Source organism: Struthio camelus, chromosome W, assembly GCF_040807025.1.
Source record: "Struthio camelus isolate bStrCam1 chromosome W, bStrCam1.hap1, whole genome shotgun sequence".
NCBI lineage: Eukaryota > Metazoa > Chordata > Aves > Struthioniformes > Struthionidae > Struthio > Struthio camelus.
Window position 1 is genome coordinate 49,747,199 of NC_090981.1, and position 14,385 is coordinate 49,761,583.

The window sequence follows — 14,385 nt, forward strand, 5'->3', positions numbered from 1 at the left end:
GCCACTGCAGTAGGTGGTCAAAGGACAGACTTGCATAATAGGAAGCAGGAAGCTTAAGCAGGAGTCATACTAATACATGCCTCAACTTCAGGCACATGCATTTAGATTTTTAAGATAAGATCCTTACAGAAATAGTTCTGGAGTTGGAGAAGTGTGGGTTTTTGTTTGCTTGTGGGGTTGGTTTTTTTTTTTGGGGGGGGAGGGGTATAGAGTTTAACTGGCAAATGGTCTAGGCTAACAGCGTATTGGTAAGTTTTAAGGTAGGACCACTTTTTTCACCCTGTACTACAGTAGTCAATATTACATAAGAGCAGTCAGCCTGGTCACAGCTGAGGTCCATCTAAGCTTGGTGTCCCAGTTCTAACAGTGGTCAAAATGGAAGTGTAAAGAGCAGCGCAGGAATAAAAGCAAGCAAATAGTGGTGTTTGCCCCAAGAGCTTTCCTACCAGCCACTTGCAGCTCAGGAACTTCCAGAGTCGGAGAAGGCTTCAGCGAATATAATAACTTTTAATGGATTTCTCTGCTTTGAATTTGTCCAGTCTCCATATGAGCTCATATAAACATTAATTAACAATGTTATTTTTGTAACATCAGGGACCTTCTTTTAGTAATGAAATCGGGCTTTTCTGGCAAGATAGCTTTAAAGTCAAGTGGTAAAAGGAAATGTTGGTGTCTCTTCCTGAATGCTTAACAAATTAAACGATGGATAAATACTCTGGGTCCATTAAGGTGGCTCCACTGACATCACCTCCCTCCCCCCCTTCGACAGAGATCAGAATGGAATCATGGCCATCTTAGTTCATGATGCTTGTGACTATTGATTGAAAGCACGTACTAGCTACCTTCTTTGTCTTTTGATAACTGTTGTCAGTAATTTGAAGAACAATTTACATTGAAAGGAATTTTAATTCATTATACATCAGACTTGGATAAGTGCTGGGGGAGCACCTCATCTGCAGGCAGTGAGCGAATTGAGACTAAGGTGCTCTCACACAGAAATTTGAATTATTGTCTGCTTTAAGAACAGTCCTTAATCTGCTTATGCTCACTGCTGCATCTTCTGCTCTCTAATTCTGGCAGTAGGTGTGGGTAAGAATGGCATATAATCATCTTTCAAATTTCTCAACAGTGTTAAAAAGGGATTCTTTTTTTTTTTTTTTATCAGTTGATATATTACCAAGGCTGTGATTAGTTTTTTTCTGTGCTCATTACGAAGTTTCTCTCTGGGATGAATAGATTCCATATAAGAGCTTATCACCTCTACTTCATCCAAAACTTAGGTTTCTTGGCTTTAGTCCATGTTTTTGGTATAGTGCAAAACTTGTCATACACCTGATTAGAGTGTTCCTTTGCCTTACAACTGCAAAGGTATTGAGAGCTGCTTTGCCCAAGTGTCAGAATATCTAATACATTTTCATTCACACAAGCTGTCCTTTTCTAGGATCATGGAAACTTCATTCTCTCCCTGCCCCTTCCTCCATCAGGAAAAAACTAATCTTAAGTGACAGAATGAGCCATCATTTGCTATTTACAGGATGTTTTTAAAGGTCATTTTTTGCATATATGCATACAGTCCCCCACCCATCCGATCACCTGTATGAGGTGAGCTCTTCCCCAAAAGATGGTGCTGGCTGGTTGATAATCTAACCTGTTTGGGCATACCTGTTTGTATATTAACAATGAAGCTGAAGTTTTGAACTCAGTAAAGACAAATGCAAAAGGTAGAAATGAGAGGAAAACGAGAACCTTTTTTTGTGAATACTTGAGATAGACTTTCTCTTTTACATATAAGGTAAAAAAAAATTCCTGAAAACTCTCAATAATGTCATTCCTTCCATATCCTTATTAGTTTTCTTTTCTCCCCTAACAATTTAATTTTCTTGAGCAATAGAGGTTTCTTTTAAATAACTGTCCTTTCGCATCTGAAATTCAAGTCTAGATCTTTCAGAGGAGTCTTTGGCTTTAAGAAAATCAACGACTTTCTGATACAGTAGATAATTTTTCTCTAACTATACTTCTGCTAAGCAAGTTTTATGTAGAATAAAATGTGATACTAGAGAAAACATTTCTAATTAGGACTATGTCAAGTAATAATGGATAAATGTTTTATTCTGAGCAGGCTTTGTTCTAATAGATATTCTGAAAAAAAACATACTTTTCAACAGGAAGCAGGATAAGGAAAGAAGGCTTCTCTTTTTATATAAAAATAGGTTTTAAATGTTTGGAAGTAGTTACTGCCCTGACTCCTGGAATATTCTTAAATTCTTCCTACAGCCTAATGCTTAAGAAATTAAGTTCTGAAGCTACATATCTAAGTGTTAACAACAATAGAGCGACTCTTTTTTTTAAAGCAGATATGTTTCTTTAATTACTGTCCTTCTCTCTCTTTCAGATAATCCTAGGAGAGACCCTCTCTGTCTCTTATAACCATTTGCACTCAAATTCATTTGTCAGAAATAACTACATAGCCACTATTTACAAAGCCATTGGGACCTTCATTTTTGGAGCAGCTGCTAGCCAGTCATTGACGGACATTGCCAAGTACTCCATAGGTAGACTGCGCCCTCACTTCCTGGCTGTGTGCCAGCCTGACTGGGCACGAATCAACTGCACTCTAGGCTACGTTGAGAACTTCTCCTGTCAAGGAGACAAAGCAAAAATCAACGAGGGAAGGTGAGTCTGATTAACCTCATATGCTTGGTTGAGGGCTGTGGGTGGTTGTTGTATGGCATGTTTAAACCTGTGAAATGTTCTCTGGACGATGGATTTTATCTATTGCATGTTTCACGATTCTTCTGGAATAAGCTTAATGTACAGAAGAATGCATAAAGTATCCTCTATACAGCTCCGCTTTATTACAAAATGTGAGTAACAAGTTCAGTTTTTAGCTGAATTCTGTTTATTTGCTTCTAAAATCTCTGCGTATCCTAATAAAAGACTTTGAAATTTGCTTTCAAAAGAAGATGTAGATTGGGAAGAAAAGTAATTCAGGTTATTGAGATTTATCTATATAAAAATATATAGGTTTATTAAAAGAATCGGTATATTCAGTTTGCTCATTGATAGGCATTGGTTTACCAATATGTACCAATAAATACTTAATTGCAGCAAAATAATGAGAAACAAAAATTAATCGCCTGACACATTTGAGTCATGACCCTGTAGCGTAAACAATATTTGAATGCTAATGAACTTGTTAAAGTATGGTCAGAGTAACTTCTGGTATTAAAATGGCTCGAACACCCTCCAAGCTTATTTTTAGAGAAACTCCTCCCTGCTCATCTCAAGAGGACCTGCATATCCTTGTCGTTAGAGAACTCTTCAGTGAGTGAGAGTGAGTGAGGATTTAGGCAGGTCTTGGTCATTCTCATCTGTGCTTGCTGGCACTTCTAGTCTGTCCCCTCTGGATCTTCCAGTAGCACTTGCAGTATTCCTCAGCAGCTACAGAAAAATGCTGCATATTGATTTGGTTTAGGGTCCGGATTTCGCTGCAAGTGCACAGCAGCTATTTAAGTGTTCCAGGAGCAGTTTATACTGATTGTTGGTAGGGTGAGGAGAAAGTGCATGGTGCATAGTCAACCAGTATAGTATATAATCCTAAAATGAGCAAACTTCATGGAAGTATTTTATAGACAAATAGGAGATTATTCTATGACAGAGCTTAATGTAGAAGAGTGTGCTTCAGGATCAGTGTGTGTGTGTGGGGGGGGGGGGGGCGGATTTCTTTTTTTAAACTAATGCTGATAATTGGGTTCAGGAGAGATTCTGTTCACTTAGTCTGACCTCTTCCAGGCACTGATTATTGGATGGACTTTCCTTATCTGTAAGTGGCACTGTAGGGTGAAAATATCCTTTAGGGAGGTACAACACTATCTCCTCTGCTCCAGGAAAGCATGTGATATACTTCTAAATAAAACTTTTATTGTTCACTTTCTGTGACTGTCAACTTTTTCTATTTGGAAAAAGGCAGAGTAAACAAAAGAGAATTTCCATGAAAATATACCATACAAATAACTTCTGAGCATTAAAGTTACTGTCTTTTTTTTTGTTTTTAAAGACCTTTGACCTGTAGTAGAGCAAGTCTGAACTGGAATAATTGAGGAGGCTTTTTTAACCCCAGCCTCCAAAAATCCTCAATCCTTGTCTGTTAAAATTTAGACAGGTCAGATCTGACCAGGAAATTAAGCAGATTTTTGGCAGTGTGCTTTTACATGAAAATCTGCAAATAATAAGATAAGATTGGATAAGATACCAAGACATCTGTAATATGGTGAATTAACAGAATTAGTTGCCAAAAATGAACTCTTTTTGTGACTAAATCTACAAGATAAATGGTAGTTTACAACACATGAAGGGAGGAATACAGACTTTTTATGTTGCACATTACATTGTGGCGGGGGAAGGGCAGACAGAAACCTCTTCAGTGTTCAGATGAAGCAAGGCTATTCTTCCTATAATCCTCTCAATTTAAGCTATTTTTGTATGTGTAAAATGTTTTGACTCTTTTCTTTAACGATAGCTTCTTAAATTGGTATTTCTTTTTAGTATTGCACTGCTGTGCAGAAGGATAGTTGTCCAAGTTTCAAACAGAACAAGTTGTTGAAAATGCTACACTGTGAAACTTGGAACTGGATTACTTTCAGTATAGAACTATGGGATCCAAGTTCAGCTTTGGTATAGCTCTAAGTCTTCACTTGAACTTCTGCTGGCTCAGAATGAGCCTAAAAGTTTCTCAAATGAAAAGTGGGAAAAGGGTGGGGGGGAAGTCTGAGCCAATTTTAATGCCTAAAATGGTCTTGAAATGAAACCTTTTCTGGTTTTGAGAAGGCTGGTCCATTGTAGTAGAAGTATCATAGGTTTTAAGATGAGGTTAAACTCCTTGTTTGTTCATTTTTGTGTGATCCTAGGTAAGTTACATAAAGCATACCTATAGACTGCATAATTATGTATAGTGTAAATCTATCTTTCTCCTTTTGTTATCAAAAGTACTTTTTTGTACTAGTGAAAACTTGGCTGGCAGAAGGATGGAAGGATGTATTAGCATCTTGAAGTTTTTAGGATCAAGTTTAAGAGTGCTTGACCTCTGGAGTTGTAAGTTTCCCTTTCTGACTACATAGTAATGTAGAAAGCTGTGTGATTACGAACTTTTCAGGAATAATATTCTAATGTGCAATAACCTCAGATTGCTTAAGTATACATTTTAACATGTACAGACAACTGCTTTTTAATCTTCTAGTTCATTGAGTAATGAAGAGGTAACATTTTGTTTTGGTTTGTTTTTTCCATTTTAATATCTTCAATTTGCAAAGAGTTTACCACATACAATTTAACTTTTTCTCTGAAGTATTAATTGTATTCAGTACACTTTTGGTGTTTCTATATTACTAGGTCTTTGTTCAGTTTCTAAGAGTCATAGTCTTGTTGCATTTGGACTTGAGTTGTGTAGGTACATATATATGCTCAGACTTATTTTTCGTGGTTGCTTATGTTTGCATGCTGGAAAACAAACCAGGATAACTTATCCTCAAACATGAAAAACAGTTGTGTGTGTTTGTGGGTGGTTTTTTTTGTTTTTTAGTTATGTGACAATTACATGAGGAAAAGGAGAAGGAAGGTATAACAGAGTGATCATTAGCTTCTATTGTTCCCTGTGTGTCTAGTGCTTTGAAATCTCACTAACTTGTGTATGGGAAGCAAGGTTTTTCTGCAATCCCTTGACAAACTGAAGAGTTTTTGGACTTGTATTCTCAGCTATTGTTTTGTTCCGGCTTTCTCTGCCTCTACCCTTCCCCCCCCCCTCCCCCCTCCCAAAAAAAAAAAGTCAACACTAGGTTTAATAACCTCATTCTGAAATTGACCAAGAGAGCCTACCTGACCTCAAAAATTGCCTTGAGCTGATGATAGCTTAATACAAACTCACCTTCTCAGTTTCCAGCCTCAATTCTGAGGCCTCTGCATGCACGGGAAGCTGTAAATAGAGACTAGTAGAAATCTAAGTCAGTCAACTGTCACAGGTAAAATAAAGTGAGATATAGTACTCTATGGATGTCATGGATGAGGTGACATACTAAATCATTCTAGCTTTCTCATGGCAGTTAAGCCCTACATCTGAGGGGGTGGTTTCAGTGCTCTTAAGTGACATGCCTACACACCTTACAGTTAATGAGCCACCAGAAAGATTGCAGTGAGTGCAGCAGCAAGCTGGGAGAGGTCATTATGTTCTCAAGATGTAATCCAGAGGTGAATTTCTATATCAGTTGGATAAAATTATCAGAGGCAAATTTGTTACCACCTACCCTCTTACCTGCCTATTTTTTTAGGTAAATAAATGTACTGAGAGAGTGAGGACAAGACAGTCTATACTCAGTTACAATTGGAAAAAAAAAAAAAAAAAACCTGAATATAAGATCTCATTTACCTTCTACATTCATAACAAATAACTCTTCCAGTGTAAAAAGGAGTTATGTGGCTGCACTACGCATACCAATAGGCAGTTCTATTTGTTACTTTTTGCCCCTCTCCCCTCCCTGCCCCCAACTCAAAGTAGAAAACAGTTTTCATATGCAATACTTCATCAGATTGCAAGTCAGACTTCTGTTTTATATCTGTCCCCTCAACACTATCTCTGAAGTGAGTGGCACAGAAATTAGATAATGAGCAATTGTTCATTATCTACCTTCATGTTTTATCTTTAGGAGATGACACCTTCCAAATAGTCTGGCTTTCCATACAAAGATTAAGGAAACTAAGCTGTGGAACTCTTTGCTGCAGTACTGAATATGTAGATTTATAGGCCAGTTCAAAAAGCAGTTGAACAGATTTCTAGAACAATAAAACCAAGACAAACACCTATGTTTCAGGAAGTCCCTAAACTATGGCTGTAGGCTGAGAGGGTGTCTTGGGCAAGCCTGACTGCATATGTTGTTCTGCTACTTTTTTCTGCCCATCTGATGTGGGCAACTGTCTGTGCCCACCTGCTATATTACAGCATTGCAGACCAGTGGGGAAGATAGCCATTAGTCTTTATATTGTTCATCAGTAGCAAGCATTTAAAAAAAAAAATTGTACACACACTGGTTTATATTCATGCTAAAGCAGCTTATGCTTGGCTGTCTTTGACTTAAGTATCCTGTGTGCTTTGCGTTGTGCTGAGAATGGAGCCCTCTTCAGCTTTAAATAGCTTAGCTTCTCCTTGACAACTTCTGTAATGGATTTGTACTTTCACTACCAGCACATGTTAAACTAAGGCCTGAGGATCACATCACAGTTGTGTGCTTAATAGCTCATTCATATTTCTTGAAAGGTGCATGCAAGTTTTAACGTATATTATTGAAAGTGTGTAGTGCTCCTAGAGCTCCGAAAGGTATGTGGAAAATCTCCCAGTTAAATTAAGAAGTGCTGACAATAATGTACTTTTCTATGTCCATTTGTTAACAGGACCCATTCTTCAGGCAGGCTTTTGCATTTTAGTTAAATTAAACGCAGAGGCTTATATGGGCTGCTTCACTGCAGTTGTCTGAGGGTCAGTGGTTTGTACAAGACTGAATTCTGTGTGTTTTTTTTGTGTCAATATTGCTAGGTTTAATTTCAGTTGTATCTAGGGCTTCTAATGTTTATTTTTTAACTGTAATATTGCAAAAAGTAACTAACTCACTGAGTGCTTGGCTTGTAGAGGTGACTTGTCTTTTGGGTAGCAGAAGAGAAAGTTCTTAAAGTAGTACGTAATCCATTTCAACTTTTTATTCAGTTGCACTGGGCAGAAGGATGCAAAACTTGAGACTTCTTGTTTTAGTAGCTTGGTCAAGTAAGTTTGAAATACTAGTTCAGTACCAGTAGTACCAGCAGAGGTTTCCCTGTCTGAGTAAAGAAGGAACAAAGCAAAGGGCTCTTCTGCCGCTAGTACTAAATAATTAGCATGCTGGTATTCTTAGTTTATCAGTATATACTGATATATGCTGAACTGCCTTTTAGGCACTCTACTTGCTATCTATAAAGCTAGTGACTTGCCAAATGTCTGTTTAGTTTTTCAAATCAGTAAAGTAGGGCTAAGTAAAAATATGTAGGAGTGCTAGACTACATATGATTGAGGGTGTAAGTAATCTCTTCCAGGATCTGGAATTCAGCAGATATGTTTAACCAGGCCGGCCTGAACAGCTGAATCTGGAAAGTAAGGTCACGCTCTTAACTGTGTATGTAAACCTGAGTTTCATCTCAGGCTAAGAGGTTTTTCTATTGCATGTGAAGGCCTATCCCAAACATAATTAATGTGGCTTAAACACAGGTGCTGCATCAGTACTTTTGAAAGAGGGTGGGAACTTAATAATGCTGGTAAGTTGTCTTTTTTTTCTTTTGTATGTGGTACTTTTTTCTTCTCTGTCTTCTAGGTCTTCAGTATTCTTTCTGCAAGCAGGTGAAAACTAAAACAAAAGAACAAAAACTTCTAGTATTGAAGTGTTATATGTAATCAAAAGAATATTTCTGTAGGTTTTTTAACTCCAAATAATGTAGCTAAATATACTAATGTAATAAAATAATGTAGCAAATGTTATAGCTTAGAGTGTTTTTAGAATTTAATTCAGGATTGTTCTGCTGGGTTTGTATGTGCTATAAACTTGGCAATGCAAATAGGGCATTAAAGCTTTGTGTAAAGGTCAGGTATCGTGAGTCTGATAGTACTTAAACTTGCATTTCTTTTTTTTAAATCCAGGAAATGTTAAGAATAAACGATGTAGCATAAAGTACACAGTATTATTACTCAATTTCTTTTGAATAGTCACTGACTTTATATAATGTCCTTTATAAGGACAAAAACATGGTAGGGAGGAAATGGATGCAAGTTTTAGTTACTGCTGGAGGAAATTATGCATCCCTACAACTTCTAAAATTTTTAAAGTATACTTTCCTGAAACTTTCTCTCCTGTTGCAGAATCACTTCCTGCAGTAATACAGGAGAGAAGCATTTAAAAGCAGGTTTGTAACACCAACCTTTGGTAAGGAGCGTGAAGCGCAAACAATACTAAGGCTGTGCTGAATTATTTATAACCTTCAAAGGCAAAAGTCTTAGTTTCAATTTACTTGTTCACTTTACCTGATTAGCTACTTGTGCCATAGTGATCATGACTTAGGCTTTTATCCACTAAATTGACTGATCCCAATTACTTTTCATTTTAAAGACTAACAATCAATTCAGATAATCCAAAACTGAGGAATACCTGGTAATTGTGCGAAGAGGTTAGCAAATTCTGTTTCTGTATTACTGTATTTCAGTATGATTGTGTTCACTACAAATGATAGTGAAAGTCATATTTTTTTTTTCCTAATACTTCACAAAAAAGTGTTAAAACACTTGCGGTGGGGAAGAGGCGGCATGCTGGCTTCTCTTCTAGCTGTTTTCTACCCTTCTGAATATGGTTGAGAGACCTGTCTTAAACATGTGTGAATCTGTCTTCTGAAGCTTTAACTGAGCCTTTTTACTGCTGATTTTCCACTTCCCAAACACACCCTAAGTCTTTTAATGTACACGTAAACATGGAGAGCGTGGGGACTTTGTAACGATAGCTAGTGAGAACGGCTTAAATACATCCAGCCACATATCAGAAGTATAGGAAGCATGTAGAAAGTTGCAGGTATATACAGGAAGAAACCTCTGGAGGTTGTCTAGTCCAACTTTAAGGTTAAAGCACAAATAACTGCAGCTTGGATATCCTTGTCCAACCTGACCTGTCAAACTTTGAAGAGCCCCCGGGATGGATGTTCCACAGATGCCTGGAATATTTGTGTCCAACATGAAGACACTAAACAGTATTGCTCCTAGTATTGACCCCTGAAGAATGCCAGTTTGGTTTTGAACTGTTGACCCTTATTTTTGACCCTAATCTTAGTCTGTTGTTTACTACCTTGTAGTCCACCTGTCCAATCCGTACCTCCCTGCTTTGGCTTCTGGAATACTGCAGGAAGGAGTACTTGAAAGTCTTACTGAAGCCAAAGGTAAACATCCACCATTTTCCCCTCGCTTGCCAGTTGTTTCATCACAGAAGGTAATAAGGTTGCTCAAACATGACTTTAACCTTGGTAAACCCATGCTTGCCATTCCCAGTCACCTTGTCCCTAATGTGCTTAGAAAGGGTTTCTATGAGGACTTGCTCTGTAATCTTCCTAGGGACTGAGCTAATGCCTACTGACACGTAGTTACCTCAGTCTTTCTTGCCCTTTTTGAAGATGGGCATAATACTTTCCCTTTTCCTACTTGTAAAGGACCTCCCACATCAGCAGGATTTCTCAGAGATACCTAGAACAGCCTCATCGTGATGTCAGCCAGCTTCTTTAGCATCACTGACACATCCCATCCAGTCTTGTGAACTTGTATATCCAGCTTTAGGCTTATATATCCATAATTAGATCTTCATTTACTGTGGGTAGTTCCCCTCTCCTTCAGACTTTGCTACTAGGCATGAAAACCTGTGAGGCTGGAAGGCAGATCGTACTGGAAAAAACTTCAATGCCTAAAGGCAAGTAAGGCATCAAGTACCTTTGTTTTTCCTTTTTCCTTTGCCCTCTGTCACAGGCTTGCTTGCCCCATTCAGAGATGGGTCCGTGTTATCCTTTGTCTTGTTTTGCTGCTGACATACCAATTGAAGCTCTTTGTCCTTTGCACCCCCCGCTAGCTTCAGCTCCAGCCTTGGCTTTCCTAATTCCTTCTCTATATGCTTGGGCAATGCTTTGTGTGTCCTTGATGGGCTGTCCCCGTTTCCATCATAGAAGTCTGTCAGGTTGGTTAAGCATGATTTCCCCTTTGTGAATCCATGCTCACCGTTTTTGTCTTTTATGTGCTTGGAAACGCTATCCGGAGTTATCTGCCCCATCACCTTTCCAGGGATCAAAGTCAGGCTAACAGGCCTGTCATTGCTTGGGTCTTCCTTCTTGCCCTTTTTGAAGATTAGAGTGGCATTTGCTTTCTTCAGTCCTCAAAAAGGGCAAGAAGGAAGACCCAAGGAAGCTGGCATTCCTTTCCTCCCCCCCCCCCCCGCCTTGCTTTGTATACAATACTAAGTAACTACCTAGTAAGCCTGAGAGGAAGACATAGTAATTTTTGTTTCTTCAGCCTTGGGAAGGACTTGAGCGCTGGCCTCCGAATGTCTAGCCAGCTTCCTCTTTGAGCTGATCTAATGACTTTGCTTTTTCTTTTACTCATTTCCAGCTGTATCTTACGGTGAGATGTAAAAGGAGAGGGGTCAAAATACTTAGTATCTTGAACCCTTCAATCCATTAGCTTTTGCTCAGGAGCTCAATAAATGAGCTCTCAATTAAGGTGTAGAGTTGGACGTGTCCCAGTCTGTGTTTCAAAATACCTACAGCTGTGGTATTCCTGGCTTGTTTCTGTTCTCTTATGGAGAGATAGCTACAAGGTTTTGTTGGGGGGGGGAGGATAGCTTGTTGTGAAGTCCAGATTCTAGCAGATTTAACACGTAAACAACTGCCAAATGTATCCCTTTGTGATGGAATGTTAGTATCTTTTTAGATTTCATTTGACAAATTTGGATTGAATTTCAAATCTGGGTAGTCACTGGGTTCAGGAAAACTTCTATATTAATTTTAGAAAAATTGAATGCAGTTTCAAAAGCTTTTTACAAGTTTTTGAAACTGAAATATCATTACTAGTTCCATAACCAAAAAGTGGTGTGTTGCACCGAGATAAAGACTAAGGCCTCCGAACCCCTGAAAAGGGAAGCAGGAGCATTCATTGAAGTCAAAGATGCATATAGCAAGCCTCCCCCTCCTCCCTTTTTCCTTAGCTTTCTTTTAAAGAACAGAAGTGCTACATGTTTTTGGCAATGTATTATAATCTTCAGACAAACCAAGCTGCTTTTGCAGGAAGGTACAAATGCTTAATTACCATGCTGCCAGAATGGGCTATGAAGCAGTTAACTTCCATTGTGCGGATAGGAAGGCACAAGGCCTAACACATTCTGCCTTGATTAACACTGTTTAATGGCAAAGCTAGAAGTAGAATGTAGGCGTTCTGCTACTTTCCATGGAAGAGTAGAGAATGTAAGCCTAAATTTTTTTTTTGACATGTTGGCCCTTGAAGCAAATAATTTTAGCTATGATTACATTGTACTTTGTAACCTAGGCTATTATACCTACACAGTGATGCACTGGAACAATTACTGTATCCACAGTCCAAACTGTAAGACCTAAAAAGATTGAAAGCATAGCTTTCAATCACCTACTCGGATATCATTTAGTTTTAGAAAATTTCAACAAATGAATTTTTTAAATTTATTCTTCCTGAAATCAGTGCCCTCCCTTAAAAAGGCAGGTGAATATAAAGGAGCGGGAAAGGAGCAGTGGCACTCACTTATAAAACTGGGCCGGACAACAGTATGTTCATTTAGGCTGCTAATGCCCACCTCTTCTAGTCATGCTAAACTTGTTTGCAGCGTTCCTCTGATCACTCTGATCTGAGTGCGGTCCTCTAAGCAATCCTATTGCTTTAATACTAGTTAAACTAGTTTCTATCAACACAACACACTTTCTTAAACAGTGTAATAGTCCTGGGTGTGTGCTAAAGGGCACTTAATCTACCTGCTTGTGTTTCCTTGAGTTTATTACAGGTCTTCTGGATTAGCTACTTACTGTATTTTTAGCTGTACAGTGCAGGTTTGTCCCCATATTGTAATCACTCACTTCAAAATATTTTTTTTGTAACTAAAGTCCTAAAAAATGATATCTAGGGTAGGGTGATGGGGCAGAACCTGGGAGTCCCTTAAGTCCTGGGTTTGAAGGTATGTTGAAGACCCAGTAGCTAGGAAGATCCAAGAAGTTGTCCCTTGTGGTGTATTCCTCAGCTCACTGAGCACATACATGCATCTAAACCTGTGATCCTAAGGTGGTAAATACTAAGCCACGTTGTACAAATCTAGCTACTTAGGAGGCATTCAGATGCACAATCGGTACTTTGTTACTCTAAAACAGACTAGTGAAGCTAGCAGGGATATGTATGTGAGAAATGCTTTCTGTGAAGCTTGCTTTAATATTGGATAGTTGAAGGTGGTCTCTGATTTCACTCTATCATTCTGTTCCATTTATGATTTAAAAATAGCAAAGCTGTTAAGGTTCCCACTTATAGTAGTGGCTGTTGTACTAATGTACAGACTTGTATCACAATACTAGATACCTGTTAGAAAAATACCAGTTTCGTACTTAGGTTGATATATTGCTCCCTGACTGACTGCACTTGAAACAAGCTCTGTATAGTTTGCCACTGCAAACTCAAATGTAATCTTCAAAGAAGTCTTTAGGAAATTACAGTTGACTGTTTTGACCTTGGTAATTTATTCAAACACAATTGCCAAGGTGTTGCTGTTTGCTAATCACTTGCCAGGGATTTTATTTGAACTTTGTTTAGAGCTGGCTGTTTAAGCACTTTCACGGATGGTGCATGTGCATGCCAGTGAGTAAAGTTAAATCACTTAGAACAGTTTCCAGTAACTATCCACCTGTGTCAGACAGCTGATGGGGGGCTAACCTGACTCAGTTTTGAAGTTCATGCAGGGTCTTGAAACTCTTGCATTTCTCTTCTGCATTCTAAAAACACCTTTAAAACTAACTGTGAAAAAACCGAACTGTGGTACATAACTCACTTACATGTTAGTTGCTAGTATTGGTTGTGGTGTTTCCCCCTCCTCTCCCTGCTTTTTCATTAGATAGCCTTTGCAAGTGGTCTGCTTTGGATTTTTAAAAACCCAAAAGATTGGGTCGCTGCTTGAGATTAAATAATATATCTCAATTTAAATATTATCTCCCCTTTGGCTGTTACTTTTAAGACCAAACATTCTTTTATAGCAAAATAACTTAATACTGCAATTGTTCATACAGCCTTTGTTTTAAAGCTTCATCAGAGATCAAACTGTGCTTACTGAAGCATGACTGAAAGGTTTACTTATCTAATCTCGCAGTTTCTAATAGCATCATGAATCAGAAATATTTCTAGAGTTTCTACAGCCTTGTTAATTACATGTTTGCTGGGGGAAAACTAGTATGTTTTTTACAGCATTCTGGTTATTTGTGTTGAAATCTCTAACCTAAGAGGGGTTCTGCAATACTGAAACTTTTCGAAAAGTATACAGTTTTCATCAAACTAATTTAGTTGTTTTTGGTCCTGAAAATGTATATATGAAAATGTTTACTAGAAGCTTAAACTAAAGCAGTTGGAAGAATGGAAGAGCAGAGGAAGTTATATTATTTGAGTAACAGTAAAAATAACTTAAACCTTCCCACGCCTGTTTCATTAGTTAGTCAAGGTGCAACTTGACTGATTTGGAACACTTCCGCTCCAAACCACACTGTCCACCACTTCTGAGAATCTGTGCCCCTAGTCAGGGA

The 14,385-nt window shown here is 38.3% G+C and overlaps 1 protein-coding gene across 3 annotated transcripts in view; it reads left to right on the forward strand.

Annotated features, from left to right (window-relative positions):
- The window catches only part of LOC138064122 (phospholipid phosphatase 1-like), a 73,598-nt gene that overhangs the window by 32,462 nt on the left and 26,751 nt on the right, over positions 1-14,385 (forward strand). For all 3 annotated transcript variants that reach the window (XM_068925248.1, XM_068925249.1, XM_068925247.1), the window contains exon 3: positions 2,393-2,673. In XM_068925248.1, coding sequence (XP_068781349.1) covers positions 2,393-2,673 — 281 coding nt within the window. The remainder of the gene's footprint in view (positions 1-2,392; positions 2,674-14,385) is intronic.